Source organism: Polyodon spathula, chromosome 2, assembly GCF_017654505.1.
Source record: "Polyodon spathula isolate WHYD16114869_AA chromosome 2, ASM1765450v1, whole genome shotgun sequence".
Taxonomy (NCBI): Eukaryota; Metazoa; Chordata; class Actinopteri; order Acipenseriformes; family Polyodontidae; genus Polyodon; species Polyodon spathula.
In genome coordinates, this window is record NC_054535.1 from 60838414 (window position 1) to 60861539 (window position 23126).

Sequence of the window (23126 nt, forward strand, 5' to 3'; positions counted from 1 at the left end):
TTGTGTCCGTGTTATCTCTGTGGTGCAGGGTTATGTTTATTGCTCAGATATGCTCCTTTTTTTCGGCTTTATTCTGCTCCTATCGGTCTCACTCGGCCATTGAAAGGTTTTCTCAACTTTTTCTGGAGAAAGAAACGACTAGAGACCTGTGCTTTATCTTTTTGATGATGTCGGACAGGGTCCGACATCGGACTGGAAAGGGAAAAATTGTAATCTCAGATTTGGTTTCGCTCAAGACAAACGGCTAAAGTTGAGACTGATTTAAAACAAAATAATATGTATAAAATACATTAACAAAGCAGGTTACTTTTGATCTCTGCATCATCCTGTATTTGTTCACATATGTATATTCTCAGTAACTTTTAGAAGCAACAAAAATTACGTAATTCACAGTAAATTAATATATACAAGACAGATATTCAATTTCATTAAAATATTATCGATTTGTTAGCGTGGCGTCCCAAATTGATAAATAATTCTATCATCGTTACAAGCCTAGTAAAAAGCATACCATCTCAATCTGCGTTTTCAACCATAACATCTGCATATTGCATCAACATAGTTATATTATTTTCCAGTGTAACTATTTCAAATTAACAAAGTTAACATGCAAAACACTACACAGTATAATAACACCGTGTAACAATTTTTTTATTTATTTTGTTCCTGGGTAGTAAGTGTTATTTCCTAATTGCTTATGCCTCAAAAGTACAGAAAATGGCTGCTATTCCCCACAAACTTTGCTTTTGTGACCAGGACAGTGATATTTCAAAATATCACTATTTCCAATGGGAAAACAGGCAAATGTGTGTCTTTTCGTTCACATAGTCAGAAAAAAACAACATATGAATCCATATTAACATGTATTTATACTAAAGTAATACAAAAATGACTACAAAAGATTTAGAAGTGAGCAGTTTTTCAAGATTTACAATTATACTGTAATTAGTCATTTTTATATTACTTTAGTATAAATACATGTTAATTTGGCTTCATATGTTGTTTTTTTCTGACTATGTGAACGAAAAGACACACATTTGCCTGTTTTCCCATTGGAAATAGTGATATTTTGAAATATCACTGTCCTGGCCACAAAAGCAAAGTTTGTGGGGTAATAGCCATTTTCTATACTTTTGAGGCATAAGCAATTAGGAAATAACACTTACTACCCAAGAACAAAAAATGTGTTACATAGTGTAATGGTAGAGAAATAGACAAAGACAAGCTTACCATGAAATGTTTTCTTTTGAAAATCCCCCATTCATGACGTCAAAATCTAAAACATGTACAAATGTCTCTGCGGGTAGCTGTCAACATCATAACTATTTACAGTTTTGATGTCCAAAAGTTCATTCAAATTTTCCTTTTAGCACCCAAGTCAAATTAAGTCTTTCCAACTCAAAGTCTTAATAATTCTCAGGAGCTCCCACTGAAATTGTCATGTTTTAGATGATCCTCATGTAAACGAGAGCGTTTGCTGGTCTGCACAAGATACAGGTATCGTAATTGCAATTGATGCAAGTTTTGCGAAAGCAGGAAAGATGTTTGGAATAGTTCAACAAAAACCATGCAAGCCTCATCCATGGTCTTAAAACCATGATTTTTGACCATGTGTTTTACTTGTCCAAATTCTTGGCTCAGTGTCAACAGATAAGATGCTCTGATACAGATTAGTGAATCGTAGTGAAACGTGTGCAGTGCTACACGGGATACTGAGACCTCCCCTGCTTTTTTTTTCCTTTTTAAAAGAGGATGCAGGGTGCAGTGGAATCATATTTATATGTTGCATTGCATAAAACTACTTTGTAATATAAACTAAAATTATTGGATAGGGATGAAAAGGGGATCTGTTGTCTTTTACATCTGTGCTTTAGAAACGCACTGCTGTTATGTTTTTGTGTGTTATTAAAATGTCCTGCGTATTTAACACATAATTCTGCGTATGTGATCTCTGAGATGTGGTGTCAACATTACCTACTATTTATTTCGGGAATAAACAAAACAACGTTTAACTTGAACTGCTATTTGGCAACCATTGTTTTGTAGTTAACTCATTGGGGTCAAGCAATGCTTACAAAACGTATTTTTTACTCCTATGATATTTTTCTACTTTGACGTGTTACTGTAACATCTTCCTGTAAAACAGGCACACACATCGGCCATGCCACCATGCTGCTATGCAGTCTCTGCCTGTGTTCTGAGCAATACAATGGCTTTTATTACTGTCCTGTCTCAACACTATACAAAATCAAGGTTTATAAACCTAAAGGTCCTCTGATTTTATACCCAGAGATCAAACTTTAAAATAGCAAGGAATATAAACAAAAACACACATTTAGCATGCAGTGAAACAACTTTAAAATCTAAATTCCCAAACAGTACCTGATTTACCATAAATTAATACAGTTTTAACCCTTTGCGGTCCTATGTCAAGCACAGGTCTTTAGTCGTTTTTTCACTGGAAAAAGCAGAGAAAATCTTTCAATGGCCGAGTGAGACTGATAGGAGCTGAATCAAGCCAAAAAAAAAAGGACATTATAGCCCCAGCACTAGAGATAACACGGACATAAACAAAGGAGATAGCTGCTTCTGCAGCCAGCGCTCAAAGAATACCACAAAATTTTGCAGAGCTTTTTGAAGATGTTATAGTAATAAAATAATGACTTGGATCACATTATTGAGGAGTTTGGTGAAAAAACAAGTGATCAGGAGAGGATTTATCAGTAGGCACGTCTATAAAGAGGTATGTGAAGTACAGCGAACAAGGGGTGGGGCTTGGCTGGAGATACAGTACTGAGTGTCCTTTTGCGATTCAATGCCTTTTAAACCTGTTTTACTTTGAAAAAATATTTTAAACAAAATAAATTGGAAAATAAATTGGACCTGATGTGCCTGACAGACGTTGAATAAATGGACCGCTAAGAGTTAAAATTACTATGTTGACACGTACGCTGTTTCAGAAAACGTTTTTTTAACCTATTCGTTTTGAAGCAATGCACTATCCGCAAATCTTTACTGTCAGACAAAAGTTCAGTAGGTAGTGTTCTGTGTTTCACAATGTGTTACTTTGAGCCCGCCTCGTGCATACAGGATAGCACACCAAAACCCACAAAAATTCAGATCTACAATAACCAAAAGAGGAGGAGATTAAATGTTTAAGAGATACAAATGGCAAAATCGTAGAGGAAGAAAAAAAAATAGCAAATATGTTAAATGATTACTTTTCACAAGTTTTTACAAAGGAAGATACTGACAACATGCCCCACATGTCATCCAGTTCCTATCCAGTTTTAAATAACTTTAGCATAACTGAGGCAGAAGTGTTAAAGGGACTAGGAGCTCTTAAAATAAACAAATCCCCTGGGCCGGATGAGATCCTCCCAGTAGTACTCAAAGAAATGAAAGAAGTAATTTACAAACCACTAACCAAGATCATGCAGCAGTCTCTTGACACAGGGGTGGTACCGACAGACTGGAAAATTGCAAACGTAATACCGATCCACAAAAAGGGAAACAAAACTGAACCAGGTAACTACAGACCAGTAAGCCTGACTTCTATTATATGCAAACTTATGGAAACTATAATAAGAGCCAAAATGGAAAATTACCTATATGGTAACAGGGTACTGGGAGACAGTCAACATGGTTTTAGGAAAGGGAGATCGTGCCTAACTAACTTGCTTGATTTTTTTGAGGATGCAACATCGATAATGGATAATTGCAAAGCATATGACATGGTTTATTTAGATTTCCAGAAAGCTTTTGACAAAGTCCCGCACAAAAGATTAATTCTCAAACTGAACGCAGTTGGGATTCAAGGAAACACATGTACATGGATTAGGGAGTGGTTAACATGTAGAAAACAGAAAGTACTGATTAGAGGAAAAACCTCAGAATGGAGTGTGGTAACCAGCGGTGTACCACAGGGATCAGTATTAGGTCCTCTGCTATTCCTAATCTACATTAATGATTTAGATTCTGGTATAGTAAGCAAACTTGTTAAATTTGCAGACGACACAAAAATAGGAGGAGTGGCAAACACTGTTGCAGCAGCAAAGGTCATTCAAAATGATCTAGACAAGATTCAGAACTGGGCAGACACATGGCAAATGACATTTAATAGAGAAAAGTGTAAGGTACTGCACGCAGGAAATAAAAATGTATATTATAAATATCATATGGGAGATACTGAAATTGGAGAAGGAATCTATGAAAAAGACCTAGGAGTTTTTGTTGACTCAGAAATGTCTTCATCTAGGCAATGTGGGGAAGCTATAAAAAAGGCTAACAAGATACTCGGATACATTGTGAAAAGTGTTGAATTTAAATCAAGGGAAGTAATGTTAAAACTGTACAATGCACTTGTAAGACCTCATCTTGAATATTGTGTGCAGTTCTGGTCACCTCGCTATAAAAAAGATATTGCTGCTCTAGAAAGAGTGCAAAGAAGAGCGACCAGAATTATTCCGGGCTTAAAAGGCATGTCATATGCAGACAGGCTAAAAGAATTGAATCTGTTCAGTCTTGAACAAAGAAGACTACGTGGCGACCTAATTCAAGCATTCAAAATTCTAAAAGGTATTGACAGTGTCGACCCAAGGGACTTTTTCAGCCTGAAAAAAGAAACAAGGACCAGGGGTCACAAATGGAGTTTAGAAAAAGGGGCATTCAGAACAGAAAATAGGAGACACTTTTTTACACAGAGAATTGTGAGGGTCTGGAATCAACTCCCCAGTAATGTTGTTGAAGCTGACACCCTGGGATCCTTCAAGAAGCTGCTTGATGAGATTTTGGGATCAATAAGCTACTAACAACCAAACGAGCAAGATGGGCCGAATGGCCTCCTCTCGTTTGTAAACTTTCTTATGTTCTTATGTTCTTAAAAACTTAACACAAGGACACTTAAAGATGGTATTAATTTTATTTTAGATGGTATTAATTGTATGATCACAATATAACACATGACCAACCTTAAGTTGAACCAACAGGTAAAACAATATTTTTATTTTTTATTGTTTTGTTTCTCAAAGTAGGTTGTCTGATTTTACATCAAAACACTGTTAGTTTTCCAAGCAAAGCCTCCACTCCCTTTGCATTTTCAATTTTCTTTAACTTGCATATCAGTAACTTCAGAGCATCTTTGACCTTACTGGCAACATCTTCATCAGCACTCTGGAGAAGACTAGAGAGGGAGTAAGAAAAATGAAATTATGAAATCAAACCAGTCTAGAATTACAACTCATATCTAAAAAATAAGACACATGTCTATTTATTTTGCTTAATGCCACCATCAGAAAGATAAATAATTAAGTTTCACTAGTCTAAACATTTTAATTTAATTAAGTTTCTTTTGAAAATAGTTTTCAATTATATGCCTCAATGCAAGTCCATACATACCTGCTTTCACACATGCACACACAGTTAGCCATATACACTACCTTGTGCAGTTTGAGAATCTCTACACACATGGCGCTATAGCGTTCTGTGCAAGCAACTACATGTTCACAAGGAAAGATGTGCTGTAATTTTAAGAAATATGTAACTGGTTGATTTCTTACAGGTCATTTAAAAAAAAATCAAAAGGAATTAAATAGGTACACAAATAAATAAATCAATATTATATTCATTTTGTCATTACTCTGGACCAAATATTAAGCTTGTGAATCTCCAAATCCAATCCCTTTCACTACTTATGGTCTTATCAGGGATTATAAGAGGTCACACACAAATATCCAGGAAGGAAAGAGAATTAATCTATATCTTGTAGGCTGATTAAAACCAGTCCATCCCTATGCCTGCAATTCATTTAAGGTGACCTTAAATCACTGTCTCTTATAACAAAAAACTAATAAAAATAATAGCACTTGTATTATAATCACACTACTAAACAGAGTTGGGAGCATTTTTTTTTTTCATTTTTCTTAGCAAAGCAAAGATGCTCATCTGGGGGGCAAAATCTATGTTTACAAAAAACTCCAAGGCGACAGGCAAACGTTATAAACGACAACTCTGGTTCACTGAAATAATAACTTTATCCATTACTGATTGGGATATATTTCTGTATAGCCTGAATTACCTGATAACTTTGTCAAAGCTGCTCAAATGATCCCCCTCTCTGCACATACAAGAAGTCCCTGTCCCAGGGGGATAAAATGCCACATGCATGAGAGCTTGGAGCCAATTTTCTACTCAATCCTGTTGTGTTGGAGTGAACGCAGCAATCTCGAAAGGTAATGGATAACATTTATTTCAGGGAACCAGGGTTATGATATATAACCTAACATTCACTTTCAAGTATGAAATGTTATTCCATTACCGACTGGAATACCCAAGCCGTTGCTAGTGCAGGACTTGCAGCACTGTGAGATTTGCTAAAAAGGGTAGACTTGGAGGCTGCCTTTAGCACACTGCTCCCAAAACCAGGGTTTTGAGAACCCATGACTGAAGGTCCACAGAACTCAGACAAGTACTGGGAGAACTTGTACCTCAGTGTGTGTGCTGTAAAAAGCAAACTGAATAGCTACCCTTAGCACTGGAGTAAGAACTCTGTTTTGCAGGAAATCCACAACATTTAGTGTACAGAACTAGGCAAAAAAGTGTAGGATAAACCCACACTATGGTACATCCGTGTCAAAGGGTAGACCGAGTAGCTGCCCATAACACACACAAGAACCGCCATGTTAATCACTTTGACGGTTTTCACTTTTAAAATTTGAATTACTCTGCATGTGTTAAAGATCCACGGTTGTCTTCTTGCTTTTTCCTAAGTACATGTATTAAATATCCTGACGGTGTTTTAAAGTCAGAATCGCTAAAATAAAACTTAAGAACTTCTACCTAGAACCACCAAAAGTAGTCATTTTGACGGCTTGTTACATTACATGCTTTTATGTTACTATAACCTACAACACGCTAATTGTTATATGTATACAAGCCATTTTGTTACCTCTACCTTCTATGAGTTTACAGCAGTATGTATTGGAATAGAATAGAATATTGCTCTTTAAGTCTAGATATGTGTTATCCAAATACCTATTGTAATCCTATCAATTTCTTAGAGAACTGCTGTCTGGCTGTCTACGTGAGCGATATATATGTCTTTTGTCTTATAATAATACTATACAATAATTGTTTGAGAAAACTTGAGATTTTTGAGGTTTGATTTGAGAGCAACTACAGATATTTGCCTTGGCATCAGAAATTTGGAACTTCATTGAAAACAGCATTGCCTGTTTCAAGCTAAACATATGGACAAGCAGCTGTTACCAACAAATGCATGGTGTCACTGGATACAATGCATGTCAAACAAACCTGTCAATTTGGGATCAAGTTTTAGCTGGCAGTGGACCATACCCCTACCTGTGCAAAGGTGGTCAGAGACTGGGTAACAATGTGGTACTTAAGATGATGTAACCGTGCTTAGGAAAAGGGATGAATGTTACTAATGACAATTTTTTTTATTTCACTGTAATTAGTAAAACAGATGAAGGAAAAAAAAAACTGCCTAATTGGCACAGTAAACAAAGCGAGGAGAGAGTTTCCGCCATCTGCGCAAAACTTAGTACTCCGTGAAAGCAATCCCTTGTGTCCAGTTGCTGTACCTTACAATGCACTGAACATGGCAGCCATCACTTACTTTGTTTTGTACAATGAATGCACCGGGGAAAATATCTTATGATGCTAGCCATGGAGATTTGGCAGAAACATTTCGATCACAAAACTGCGAAGTGGCAGGGAAACGCAACTCATCCTGGATATAGTGCGCCCCAAGTGACACACGCAACAGAAAACAATGCCAGGTAATGCAATGAAAATCAAACAACATCTGATATCTGTGTCCAGTGTGAAAAAGCAGTATGTGGTAAATGGACATGGCAAGTTGATAAGTGTTACATCTGTGTGGATTATACTAATATGGGGGCTACTTTGAAGTATGTTTCTCTGAATGTGCATTCCCTTTACACAATGTGAAGAGTTATTTTCTTCTTTATAAATAATTATTTTGTATGTAGGCATACAGCTGGTTACACCATATTTTCTTTTGAAATGTTTTTTTCAGTTATAGTTTTTCATTTTTTATATGCTCTAATTTTGAAAATAAAGCCTTTTATGTTTATTTTTTTCATTTAAATAGTGGTTCTGCTATGCAAATGTTAGCTATGATGTTCATAAATAAAACTGTTGCGTTGTATCTAATAGTTTGTGTTTATCGAAGCTCTTTAAAATGTACCCGTCAAAATGGCTACCGCTCACGGTTCAAGGTAGTAGCATAAACCTGGCGGTTCTAGTGAACACCCTGGTCTCAAAACCAGGGTATTGTGCATCTATGACATTCAATCTATAGAATCTTGTGAAAATATGGGGGTGGGGTGTTACCCATACTGCAGCATTGCATGTCAGAGACAGATGCGCCCTGGAATGTCCAGTAAGTTGCAAAGTGGGCTAGATCATAGGCAATCCTGACAGCCTGGAATCTACTTGAACAGCATGGACACACAGCAGATAAAAAGCTGCTCTGTTTGACGCCAACCTTGAGTCCAGTCAACGTAGTAAACTCTACTGGGCAGAGCATGTGGAGTTCTTGAAGGCTGAAAAACCTCCCACTCCACTGACTGGTCGACATGCAAAGCAGAGATGCTTTTTAGGGAGCAAAGCAGAGTTAGTATGAAGCATGACCTTAGTCCTGGCCTCCGTGACAAATAGGCAGGCTTTAGCAATTGAAAATGCTTGCATTTCACTTACTCGCTTCACTGAGGTGATTGCTAATCAGGGGGGTTGGTATGCATGTGAAGCAACACATTCAACCACCAGCGAGGGAGGTTCCACTTTTGACTCATCTGTCCAAAGAACATTGTTCCAGAACTCTTGGGGATCATCCAGGTGCTTTTTGGCAAACTTAAGATGTTCTTTCCACCTTGCTACTCTGCCATGAATCCCCATTTTTGCAGAGTGTCTTTCTGATGGTGGGGTCATGAACACTGAGCCGAGGCAAGAGAGGCCTGCAGATCCCTGGATGTTCTGGGGTTCTTTGTGACTTCCTGGACGATTTTACGCCTTGCTCTTGGAGAAATTTTGGCAGGATGGCCACTCCTGGGAAGATTCACTACTGTCCCAAACTTTCTCCATTTGGACAATATGGCTCCGACTGTGGTTTGGTGGAGTCCCAGAGCCTTAGAAATGGCTTTGTAACCCTTTCCAGACTGACAGGCATCAACAACTTTTTCCGGAGGTAGTCAGGAATTTCTTTTGATCGTGAAATGATGTGCCTCTAGGTGTGCTGACAACTTCACTGTGATTGTAAGGGCCAAATTTAGTCAGATTTAAATTGGGCAGGGCTGGCCCAAATCAGGCCTGATTGTTTACCAAAGTATTGAAACAGTTGACCCTAATTATCCCTTTAATTGGGTTGAGTTAACTAGGGGGGCAATAACTTTTTCACACATGAAGATTACATGTTTGATTACCTTGCACACCAAAAAAATGAAAGCAGCAGCAAACTCTGGTGTCATTTTTTCTCTGACTCCCTCTATATACTACTACAACTCACAAAAATATCTGACCAAATTCAATGTGAAAAATGTTGAAAAATGCAGAAAATCAGACAGGGGGCAAATAATTTTTCACAGCACTGTATATATCCAAGCATTCTGTTGGCTTTTTTTATAGCTTCCACACACACATACACACAGTGCCTATAGAAAGTTACACCCCCTTGAACTTTTTTTCATATTTTGTTGCGTCAGTGCCTCAGTTTCATGCATTTAAATGAGGATTTTTTTCCACTTATCTACACACCATACTCCACACTGTTAAGTGTAAAAAAGTTTTTATTGAGCTTTATATATATATATACACACACACACACACACACACACACACACTGAACAAAAATATAAACACAACATGCAACGATTTCAAAGATTTTACTGGCGTTAGTTCATATAAGGAAATCAGTCAACTGAAACAAATTCATTAGGCCCTAATCTATGGATTTCACATGACTGGGAATACAGATATGCATCTGTTGGTCATAGATAAAAAAAAAAAAAAAAAAAAGGTAGGGGCGTGGATCAGAAAACCAGTCAGTATCTGGTATGACCACAATTTGCCTCATGCAGCGCAACACATCTCCTTCACATAGAGTCGATCAGGCTGTTGATTGTGGCCTGTGGAATGTTGTCCCACTCCTCTTCAATGGCTGTGCGAAGTTGCTGGATATTGGCGGGAACTGGAACACGCTGTCATGCATGTCGATCAAGAGCATCTCAAACATGCTCAATGGGTGACGTGTCTGGTGAGTATGCATGTCCCAGAACTGGGACATTTTCAGTTTCCAGGAATTGTGTACAGATCCTTGCGACATGGTGCCGTGCATTATTATGCTGAAACATGAGGTGATGGCAGCGGATGAATGGCAGGACAAAGGGCCTCAGGATCTCGTCACGGTATCTCTGTGTATTCAAACTGCCATCGATAAAATGCAATTGTGTTCATTGTCTGTAGCTTATGCCTGCCCATACCATAACCCCACCACTACCATGGGGCACTCTGTTCACAACGTTGACATCAGCAAACCGCTCGCCCACACGACGGCATAAACGCCGCCTGTCACCTGCCCGGTACAGTTGAAACCAGGATTCATCCGTGAAGAGCACACTTCTCCAGCATGCCAGTGGCCATCAAAGCTGGCGTGGTTACATGTGGTCTGCGGTTGTAAGGCCGGTCGGACGTACTGCCAAATTCTCAAAAACGAAGTTGGAGGCGGCTTATGGTAGAGAAATGAACATTCAATTCTCTGGCAACAGCTCTGGTGGGCATTCCTGCAGTCAGCATGCCAATTGCACATTCCCTCAAAACTTGAGACGCCTGTGGCATTGTGTTGTGTGACAAAACTGCACATTTTAGAGTGGCCTTTTATTGTCCCCAGCACAAGGTGCACCTGTCTAATGATCATGCTGTTTAATCAGCTTCTTGATATGCCACACCTGTCAGGTAGATGGATAATCTTGACAAAGGAAAAATACTCACTAAATGGCAAGTAAACAAATTTGTGCACAAAATTTGAGAGAAATAAGCTTTTTGTGTGTATGGAGAATTTCTGGGATTTTATTTCAGCTCATGAAACATGGGACCAACACTTTACATATTGCGTTTTGGTCTGTCTGTCTGTCATACACACACAAAACTGAAAGATCATAATTGGATAAGTCTCCACCCCCCTGAGTTAATACTTGGTGGAAGCACCTTGGCAGCAATTACAGCTGTGAGTCTGTTGGGATAGGTCTCTACAAACTTTGCACACCTAGATTTGACAGTATTTGACCATTCTTCTTTACAAAACTGTTCAAGCTCTGTCAAGTTCCTTGGAGAGCGCTGATGGACAGCAATCTTCAAGTCAAGCCACAAATTTGACTGGATTTAGGTCGGGGCTCTGACTGGGGGTCAGTCAAAGACATTTACCTTTTCCCAGTTTCAGCTTTCTTGCAGAGGGCAGCAGGTTTTCCTCAATGACTTCTCTGTACTTTGCTCCATTAATTTTCCCTCTACAAGGAGCAAACCTTCACTCAGGAAGTCAGGGTGAAAAGACTCAGACAAACTTCGGAAGGGGGTCTGCACTGTATGACTCACCCTGCACACCACACTTCCTCCAGGGGAACCACCCAGGGGCCCAAGATCTAGCCTTTTTAAGTGGTCGAGAACTAGTTCCAGCACTTACAGCTCTGCGGAAATCTTGCTTGCTGAAGACGACGATGAGCCAGGCAGTTCTCTTACATGCTGGTGATCATAACTAGCCAAGATCGCACTATAATTGCCGACTTTGACCCCTAAGGCTCCAACGGCATTAACTCTCTTGGCAAGGGCTTCTGTCACCCTGCATTGCTTGCTGGTATAAGCTTGCACAGTGAGCTGCGATAGCTGCAACACTGTGTCCGAGACTGGGGGCATTGCTGCCAGGGCTGTGGCGTGAGACTCTGCCACCTCAACCAGACAACCTGAGGCAAACATGCCTGGAATAATCATTATCAAAATTTATTTAGAAAAGAACAGAGGTTATAGGTTAATAGTAACTTACCAACAAAGAACAATAGCTCCACGATTTACAGTGGCCCACGTCTTCACTTTCTCAATACCTACACGCTCCAGCAATGTTCTTGAAAAGCATTCTGTAGGGTTAAGTTATAAATCATTACAATTACAAGTATTAAAATACAGGGATCGCTACATACCAAATACACAACCTTTGACAACACTGCAATGTAAACAGAGTTGAAAATAGATTAAAAATTTCACTTTGGGTGTAAAATGTCAGCACCCAGTATGTATTTTGGTGTATGGCAGATCCACAGTACAACATAAAAAATAAAACAAATATTTGGCCTAGAACTATCAATGGTTCTGTAGTCACTAAGGGGACAAAAAGTGAAGTAACACATACTTTCTGGCTATAAAAAAAGAGCAAAGGGTATTACAGTATAGGCAAAATGGTATAAACTGAGATCAGCCAAAAATAGCATTATAATTTTTAATATCCACTAGCTTCTGAGGCCAAAAAACATATTCTTGTGCAATCAGAGACCACTTGAGACACAACCTGCAAAACCTCAGAGCTGTTATCAAACTAAATACTTGTCTAATTTCTAAATGCACTGATTTAAATTACCCTCAGCATTTATATCTAGGTTTAGACTTAAAAGATTTGTAACAAGAACACTGAACATACGAAGTTGGCATCTGAAATATTGACAGTATCAAATAACTGATCGTAGGAGGATTTGAAGGAACAATTACATATACTAAACATTACCTTTTTTCCCAAGCTCTTTCATCTTAAAATCCTGTGCAATTAACCACTTCAGCACTAAGTGCCCTGCAGGGTGCTCTGCCACGTGCAGCTGAAGAGAAAAAAAAAGAAAATGTCAAGATTAGGCATGTTGTTCCAAACATCTTGTTTTATTCATCCAACTACTAATATTTTGTGGCAATGCATTCAAACATAATTATACAAACATGTATAAAAATTGTAAAAATCAAGCAGTCAACTAGTAGTGGTTTGTCACACCATTTAAAACCACCAGCAAGGTATACTAGGAACTCTAATTTTTGTTTTGCAGTCATCCCAAAGTAACTGTACACTTATGGCCAAAAGTTTTGCAATAACCTACAGAATTAACACATGTTGCTGCATAAAGTCAAACTTGCTGAATAATGTTACATTAACATATTAACATACTGCTTTGTAGTTTTCTATACTGAGAAAAAGTGACAAATTAAATATGACATTTGAAATCAACATGAAATACTAATACTGTTATGGCTTCCAGCAGACTTTTACAATTACATTTTGTACTCTTTGATTACATGATGTTAAATAAAAGAACAAAATTATGTTGAAGTTTTTTTTTTTTTTTTTTTTTTTTTTTTTTTTATGTCTCAATCCTCAAATTGTAGGTGATGCAAAACTTTGAGCCAATGCTGTACAGTATCTGCTTAAAGTTACATACAAATAAATTGGAAATATGTAACCATCTATAACATTATTTAAACTGCACTGAAGAAAGTTGTTTTAACATCAGAAATAAAACTAAGGGAAAACATAAGAGTAAAAAAAAATTCCATTTATCATGGTTTTATAACAGTCCATTATTAGTGGTTTTATAAAACACGGTTACATGTTTGTTTGTGATTACTGTTCCCTTTAACTCCTGTTTATTGTTTACACAGTACCACGTCCTTGACTGCTGTTGTATCTCTTTACTGCTAATGCTCTTTGTCAACACTGAAATCTCTTGTAGCCAACAGTATTTAAAACAAGATTTATTCTGTTGCATCACACACTCATTTATTCAACCAGTTTTTGTCTGCTGGTAAAACATTTTAAACTCCTGTTGACCTTATTACGTTGGAGTTGTGCTCTACAACTATGTCTTTTAGTTATTATCACAACAGTCTGTGGTTGCTGTCTTCACTCACAGCGCCTTCAGTTCAACTCAACAAGAACTTTTCCACCATATTCCGAACACACTCCTGTTCAGCATATACATACACACACACACACATTTCCTTGCAAAAGTATTCAGACCCCTGACCAGTTCTCTCATATTACTGAATTACATATGGTACATTGAAATTTCATTCTGTTTGATTTTTTTTTTTAAAACACAAACTCAAAATGAATGAAAACTTACAAAATTGTAAGGTGACATTGGTTTTATGTTGGGAAATATTTTTAAGAAAAATAAAAAACTGAAATATCTTGCTTGCATAAGTATTCAATCCCCACACATTAATATTTGGTAGAGCCACCTTTCCCTGCAATAACAGCTTTAAGTCTTTTGGGGTAAGTATGTACCAGCTTTGCACATAGTGTCGGAATGATTTTGGCCCATTCTTCTCGGTAGATTTGCTCCAGGTTGTTCAGGTTGGTTGGACGACGGTTGTAGACTGCAATTTTCAAATAGTTCCACAGATTCTCAATGGGATTAAGATCAGGACTTTGACTGGGCCACTGTAGGACATTCACCTTTTTGATCTTGAGCCACTCCAATGTTGCTTTGGCCTTGTGCTTGGGATCATTGTCCTGCTGAAGTGAATTTCCTCCCAAGCTCAATTTTTTAGCAGACTGAAGAAGATTCGCTAGCAGTATTTTCCTGTATTTTGCTCTATCCATTTTTCCTTCAAATTGTAACAAGATGCCCAGTCCCTGCTGATGAGAAGCATCCCCACAGCATGATGCTGCCACCACCATACTTCACTGTAGGGATGGTGTGTCTTGAGGCATGGGCAGTGTTAGGTTTGTGACACACATAGTGCTTTGAGTTTTGGCCAAAAAGCTCTATCTTGGTCTCACCTGACCACAAAACCTTTTTCCCCCCACATCGCAGCTGGGTCACTCTCATGCTTTCTGGCAAACTCCAGACGTGCTTTCAGATGGTACTTTTTGAGTACGGCTTCTTTCTTGCCACCCTCCCATACAGGCCAGTGTTATGCAGAGCTCTTGATATGGTTGACTGGTGCACCATTTACTCCACTCCCAGCCACTGAACTCTGTAGCTCCTTCAAAGTGATTGTTGGCCCCTCTGTGGCTTCTCTCACAAGTCTCCTTCCTGTTTGAGCGCTGAGTTTTGAGGGACGGCCTCTTGGCAGTGCCTGGGTGGTGTGATGCAGCTTCCACTTCCTGATTATTGATCCAACTGTGCTCACTGGGATATCCAAACACTTGGATATTATTTTGTACCCTTTCCCTAATCTATGCATTTGTATTACTTTATCTCTAACTTCTGTAGAATGCTCTTTGGTCTTCATTTTCCTTCAGATTCACAACCTTACCAATGATCCTTCAACAGTGGAGTTTTGATCCAGAAAATGTGACAGCAACTTTAATGGTTCACAGGTGCAGGCCAATGGTAAGGTAATAGTGTCCTCGTTAGGGCAATTTCTTTCATCGGTGCAAACTGGGAGCTTCCACAGTACAGGGGTTGAATACTTATGCAAGCAAGATATTTCAGTTTTTTATTTTTCTTAAAAATATTTTGCAACATAAAACCAATGTCACCTTACAATAATTGATTCTGAGTTTCAGTGTTTAAAAATAAAATATCAAACAGAACGAAATTTCAATGTTCAGTAATTTTTCAATTTTTTAAATTTCAATGTAATTCATTAATATGAGAGAATTGAACAGGGGGCTGTATACTTTTGCAAGGCACTGTATATATATATATATATATATATATATATATATATATATATATATATATATATATATATATATATATGTGTGTGTATATATATATATATATATATATATATATATATATATATATATATATATATATATATATATATATATATATATATATATATATATGTGTATCACTATTACTGTGTTTATTGTACACCAGTATACATATATGTGTGTATGGAGTGTAAATCACACATATCAGTCCACTACCTTTTGCCTCGTAGTTGGAGATTCTCGTCTCTGGTCCGAAGGATTTACCACTGAATTCTGTCATCCTTCACCCAGTTTTTCCTCTGCACACGATCCCACACTCAGATTCCTTGCTTTAAACACTCGTATTTGTAAATCAAGGTTTCTTTCTTGCACCTGAACTATCACTGTTACCGGTTACACACGCCGCCATTACCATAACACACCACTCCTATACATTGCATCCACACTCTTTATCTAGCGTTCTATCTCCCAGCATTCCAGCTGTCTCTGGAACTCCAAAACCCCTTGCCTTCTGGGTGTTTCAGTCCCCTTCTGAAAATACCATTAACAAAAAAACACCAAACCACACTTTTGTTTTGAGTCAATTAAATCATAATTTTCCTTGTTATTATCCTTTGGGTGGAAAAGTATAATTTAGGAATCCTTTGCAGGAAGAGTGTGTATCTATATATATATATATATATATATATATATATATATATATATATATATATATATATATATATATATATATATATATATATATATATATATATAGCACCAAACTATAACTTGCACACATAGCTAACTAATGCCACTGTTTAACCCTTTGTAGTCTATTTATTCAGTGCTTGTCAGGCGTGTCAGGTCCAATTTATTTTCACACACGCTGTTTAAATCCCCCCCCCCCCCCCAGAGTAAAACAGGTTTAAAAGTCGCTGCATTGCAAAACGACATTAGTACTGCATCTTGTATTTTTCTCATACCTCTTTATAGACGTGCATAATGATAAATCCTCTCCAGATCACTCATTTTATCACCAAACTCCTCAACAATGCGATCCAAGTCATTATTTTATTACTATATTATCTCAAAAAGGTCTGCAAAAGTCTGTGATATTCTTTGAGCGCTGGACGCGGAAGCAGCTATCTCCTTTGTTTGTGTTTGTGTCCGTGTTACTTCAGATGAACGTCTGTCAGGGCTAGACTGTATCGGAGTGCCCTATGCGTGGGGGCAAGTGGGGGGGGGGTGGTGGCCGAAGTGCTTCACTCAGTCGAGTCGTCCTATTGGTCTCACTTTTCCATTGAAAGGTTCTTTATAGCAGCTTATAACATCCAAACAGTTCTTGAACAGTCTCTTTTCCAAGATCGCTACAATATTTATAAATAAACAAGACAGTGTAACACGCTGCATGAATCCTTTAACTGTAGCGGTACCATGCTGGAGTGAGCCTTCATTTTTAAAACAGCTCGATTGTGGTTGTAACCTTATCAATTATAAAGTAATACAATGCAGGATTCAACGATAAGTGGTACATGTTGCTTTTATTTATTTTTTTGAAATCATTGTCTTTATAGGCGTGTATGATATGTTAGTTGCCGCAATCTCAGTCAACAACTGAAGACAGATAAGTGGATAATTTCGTAACACTTAATTTGCACTGATCAAACCTGGTTGGCTGACGGCATACCAAATTCTTAGATGACAAATATGGTTGCATTCTTGTAGAACAGGGGTGGCCAACCTTTCAGACCAAGAGCCAAGGAAATAAAATGTACAGTGACAAAGAGCCATAAACTTTAAGAAGTGCTTAATTTAGGATTTCACTGATATTTTTTTACTGCAATTACTATCACACACACACACACACGCTATTAAATGCAGCTGACCTTTATTTTTTCCAGTAAATACGTAATATTGACATCCAAACTATATTTTCACTATTTCTGTTTCTTATTTGAATGAGTAGCTAACTACGTTTTTTTCTTATACCACATACAAGCAGAATCTGTACTTTACTATGCACATTGTTCTGAATGCAGCTGTAGTGCAGTGTCACTATATAGATCCGAGATGGACAAGTTCTACCATCTGATGCGAGAGATGCAGGTCTGAAATTTGCTTATGCAGTTGACTGTTGTTTGGACATAGGATAGGAATAACATCCCTAAGGCAAGTTTTCACAAACTCGCCTTCGGAGTGAGTTTTTTTTGCACGGGCAACGTTCCAGGACACTTGTTAGGAGTAGGCTAGAGTCCCGGTCTCAGATTGTTTAGCAGATCTGGTCAACATTTGCATCTGTTCATCCATTTGCTTTTTACCAACAGCGGTCATTTTGACGGGTACATTTTAATCAGCTCCGATATGAAAATGAAATACAAACTTTCAGATAAACAAAAAGTTTATTTTCAAAATTAGCACATATAACGCATGACTAAAAGTTAATGCTAGAACCGCCACAGTAAAGACAGAAGTTCAGAGTCTTTTGGAAATTCTTTGTCAATGCAGGCATGGTTTGTAGTGAAGTAACGCTGCAGATTTGAAGATTTGAACTGCGACATAAAGGCATGTGCCAGGTTGCATAACACCTTAAGTGAAATTCCACTCTTAGTTTTCCCAAATGTTCTGCTTAAGTAATGTTTGTATTTAAGTATTTCCCTTAAGTTAGTTAACCGCTGCACAAAACTACTTTAGGGGATAATTAAGCGAAAATATTTAAATGTTGTATTGAAGCCCCTTAAATTGAAAAAAAAAACGGTATGGCAGATTTCTTGGAAATCGAACAGGACAGAGCCAAACTTAGCAGAAGGATTTGCAGAGAAAATCCTTTGGATATAATGGATGACGAGCAATTAATAACAAACTATTGATTTGACCGAAATACTGACTTTTAAAAGTCTGTATAATGTTAATGCTGGAAGCAGATTAACAACCCCAAACAAGAAGAAATCACGCATTGCTCCCTTTTCTTCAAATACAGCGGTAGCACTTTTTTTTTTCGTAATTGGTGGCTTTTTATTACTATAAAAATGCATACTTAAAAAAAAAAAAAAAAAAAAAAAACACACAAAACAAACACTTGGCCAGTTGCATAACATCGAAGTGAGATTAATGGTTAATTTTGCTAAATGCAAGATGCTGCTCTCACTTTTGTTGCGAACACAGCCATACAAATTGTTCAAACAAATATGTTTAGTGTACATTTTTTTGTAGATGTACCTGTTTTTTGTGATGCTCTTCTGAAATCGGAATATATATATCTCGTGAATGCTGCGATTTCCCGTTAAATTTCTTGCATTCACATTCAGTTTCTGCCAATTTCTTCTGCTTCAGGGCAGTTGTCAAATTCGGACACAGTTTGCCTGTTATTTGCTTTCTTTTAATATATTCTTCCATGAGTATTGTGTTTTCCCTCCTCTCTCCAGTTTCATTTTCTTTTTCTTTTTTTATTAGCCATATTGTAGTTTTCCTTAACTGCCTAAATGTTGCAATGGAGACAGGATTTACAAAGTACAGTAAGCTAAATAGTCCATGCATACTTAAGTGTTTAGGTAAGGGGAGCAGTTAAGATATTTTGTGCAACACCCTTAAGTCTTTCCTTAGCTAAGTGAAAAATACACTTAAGTGAAATACTTAAGATGTTTTATGCAACCAGGCACTGGCAAATAAGGCACAGAAGTTTTCCATTGCGTTCAACAAAAAAAAATACATTACTCTCTGTGACAGAAATACAGTGACTTCTGGTGATAAATCTCCCTCTCAACCTGTGAGGGCGCTAAAGAACTGGAGAAGTATCTAGAAGGGCTGGCCTGACAGTTCGTTTCCGGGACAGCCTGAAAAGAAGCGAGACTCTGTTGTAAGATCATATTGACCTGAAAGGTAAACGAGGGGCAGCTGCAAGGAATAAGGCAGCTGCAACCGTTTACCTAGATGTCATGGTAGGTGCCAGGGTAACACTGATCTTTTCCTTCGTTTGGGTTAAATGGTGGGAGAGAGAAGGACTGAGGGAGGAGCTCTCAGAGTTTAAAAAGAATATACATGTTGTGTGTTATTGCTGTCTGTGAGCGATTGTCTGTCTTTTTGTCGCACTAACAGACAGTTAACGCACACCTCCGGAGCTGTCGAAAGGAAAGCACTATCTGGAGCACCACTGCACTGAGCACCTGCACGTTTTCGTTCACCCAGGACTGGTGACCGTGCCGTTGTTTCTGTTAGGGACTGTGCCCTTGTTTTCATCATCCCCGTGCTTTACACATTGTTGTGTATTGCCGGGGATTTATTATTCGACAGTCACCAGACATGGAAAAGGAGCAATAAAGCACTTTCACTGAATCACCGTTGTCTGTTCATCACTCCTGCACCGCATCACCGCTACACCTGTTCCCCTTACCAGCCACTTTGCCACATTCTCCCACTCCGGTAAGAAGGTTTGATATTCATCTTTATATTTTCTTTTTCGTCGTAATTTTCATCGCAAATCGTTTTAGTACTACTAGCTTGTCATTGATATGGCAGAGGAATGAAAAGAGAGTATTTAGGGACCGGGCAAACCCCTTTGTGTGTACAGACTCAGAATTAGTATCAAAGTACCGATTGCTAAGAGCAGAGATAATTTATTCATTTGAGTGACTTATTAGTTATGAAGTCTGCATCACCCCTAACAGACTGAAAGCCACCAGGGAGATAGAAGGTCAGAACAGCTGGGTTCAGGTAGGCAGAAGCAGGGAAAAAAAGAAACTTCGTCAAACACAACCACCAGAAATCAAAACAACCAACAGATTTGAGTCACTTCAGAATTTTGATGAGCAGAAACAACAACAAGAGAATGAAAGGAACAACATCCAGGATCCCATTGACAGTGGTGACCAGACAGCAAAAAGAAGGGAGGTCATGATTGTTGGGGACTCCATATTGAGAAACACAGCAAGTTCAATTCGCAGTTTGGACCCCCTTACTACAACAGTGTGCTGCCTTCCGGGAGCCTCGGTCAAGCACATCACTGAGAACGTGGACAGGCTCCTAGAACGAACAGGAGACGACCCGGTAGTAGTCGTCCACATCGGTACAAACAACATTGGAAGAGACAGACCAAAATCCCTGCAAAACAAATTCAGAGAGCTAGGAAGGAAATTAAAAGAGAAAATCAAAACTGTGGTATTTTCTGGTATACTACCGGCACCTTGCAAAGGACCATATGGACAGCTGGAAATAATTAATCAAAACGCATGGCTGAAGATGTGGTGCACACGGGAAGGCTTCACCTATCTTGATCATTGGACCACATTCTACAACGAGGACTATCTGTATAGACGGGATGGACTGCATTTAAATAACAAGGGAACCAGTCTACTCGGAGAAAAGATCCTCGAGCAGGTTCAGAAGCATTTAAACTAGAAAGGAAGGAGGGAGAAATCAACAAAAAAACAGAAGGGAGACCGCATCAAAACAAGAACAACTCAGGTAAGACAACCATTAAATGTATTTATCTAAATGCTAGAAGTATCAGAAACAAAATTCTAGAACTTGAAGCTACTGCACTAACAGGTAACTATGATGTGATAGGTGTTACAGAAACGTGGTTGTCTGAGAGTGATGGGGACGAATATAATATTTGTGGGTATACACTGTATAGGAAAGACAGGCAGGACAGAAGAAGTGGAGGGGTAGCGCTATACATAAGAAACAGTCTTGAAGCCCAGGTGTTAAACCTGGACAAAGAAAACAAAACCGAATCAATATGGGTCAGAATAAGACAAAAATTCAAAGGGCATAATAATAGGAGCATGCTATAGACCGCCAGATTCAGACGGTGAGCACAATAATCTGTTATACAATGACATTAGAAATGCGTGTAGCAAAGGAGAAGCCATACTAATGGGGGATTTCAACTTCCCCCAAATAAAATGGGAAAACCTGGTGGGTAGCGCGAAGGATGAAATAGAAATGGTGGAAATGACAAATGACTGCTTCCTAACACAATTTGTCAAGGCACCGACTAGAGGGGAGGCATGCCTTGATTTAGTCTTTTCAAATAACGAAGACAGAATAACTAAAACAGAGGTCAGAGAACCACTGGCAAACTCAGACCACAACATGGTCTCATTTGAAGTGTTTTTTAAAACCCCAAAAGTAATGACTAAAGCTAAGGTTTACAATTTTAGAAAAGCAAACTATGAAGGTATGAAACAGAGACTAACAGAAGTAGATTTGAGTAAGATAGAGAAAACACCCACAGAAGAAGGATGGTTCTTCTTCAAAAATGTAGTACTAGAGGCGCAAAACAATTATATCTCTAAAGTAGACAAATCTAAATGTAAAACTAAATTGCAGAAATGGCTTAATAAATCAATTAAAAAAAATATTCAGCGAAAAAAGGCACTTTACAGAGCATTAAAAAAGGACCAAAAAGAAAGTACGCAGAAAGAGTACACAGAACTGCAAACGCAAGTCAAAAAGGAAGTTAGAAAGGCCAAGAGAGAAATAGAAATGAACATTGCTAAGGGAGCTAAAACCAATTCCAAAATGTTTTTCCAATATTACAACAGCAAGCGAACATTCAAAGAGGAGATTAAATGTTCAAGAGATACAAATGGCAAAATCGTAGATGAAGAAAAAAAAATAGCAAATATATTAAATGACTACTTTTCACAAGTTTTTACAAAGGAAGATACTGACAACATGCCCCACATGTCATCCAGTTCCTATCCAGTTTTAAATAACTTTAGCATAACTGAGGCAGAAGTGTTAAAGGGACTAGGAGCTCTTAAAATAAACAAATCCCCTGGGCCGGATGAGATCCTCCCAGTAGTACTCAAAGAAATGAAAGAAGTAATTTACAAACCGCTAACCAAGATCATGCAGCAGTCTCTTGACACAAGGGTGGTACCGACAGACTGGAAAATTGCAAACGTAATACCGATCCACAAAAAGGGAAACAAAACTGAACCAGGTAACTACAGACCAGTAAGCCTGACTTCTATTATATGCAAACTTATGGAAACTATAATAAGATCCAAAATGGAAAATTACCTTTATGGTAACAGGGTCCTGGGAGACAGTCAACATGGTTTTAGGAAAGGGAGATCGTGTCTAACTAACTTGCTTGATTTTTTTGAGGATGCAACATCGATAATGGATAATTGCAAAGCATATGACATGGTTTATTTAGATTTCCAGAAAGCTTTTGAAAAAGTCCCGCACAAAAGATTAATTCTCAAACTGAACGCAGTTGGGATTCAAGGAAACACATGTACATGGATTAGGGAGTGGTTAACATGTAGAAAACAGAAAGTACTGATTAGAGGAAAAACCTCAGAATGGAGTGTGGTAACCAGCGGTGTACCACAGGGATCAGTATTAGGTCCTCTGCTATTCCTAATCTACATTAATGATTTAGATTCTGGTATAGTAA

The 23126-nt window shown here is 38.1% G+C and overlaps 1 protein-coding gene across 1 annotated transcript in view; it reads right to left on the reverse strand.

Moving 5' to 3' along the window:
* Positions 1 to 4930: 4930 nt before the first annotated feature.
* Positions 4931 to 23126, reverse strand: part of LOC121298884 (pumilio homolog 3-like) — a 36829-nt gene continuing 18633 nt past the window's right edge. Inside the window, exons 7-9 of the mRNA XM_041226175.1 lie at positions 12806 to 12893; positions 12074 to 12164; positions 4931 to 5182 (exon numbers count right to left, since the gene is read on the reverse strand). Of these exons, the coding sequence (XP_041082109.1) occupies positions 5050 to 5182; positions 12074 to 12164; positions 12806 to 12893 (312 nt within the window). The 3' untranslated portion in view covers positions 4931 to 5049. The remainder of the gene's footprint in view (positions 5183 to 12073; positions 12165 to 12805; positions 12894 to 23126) is intronic.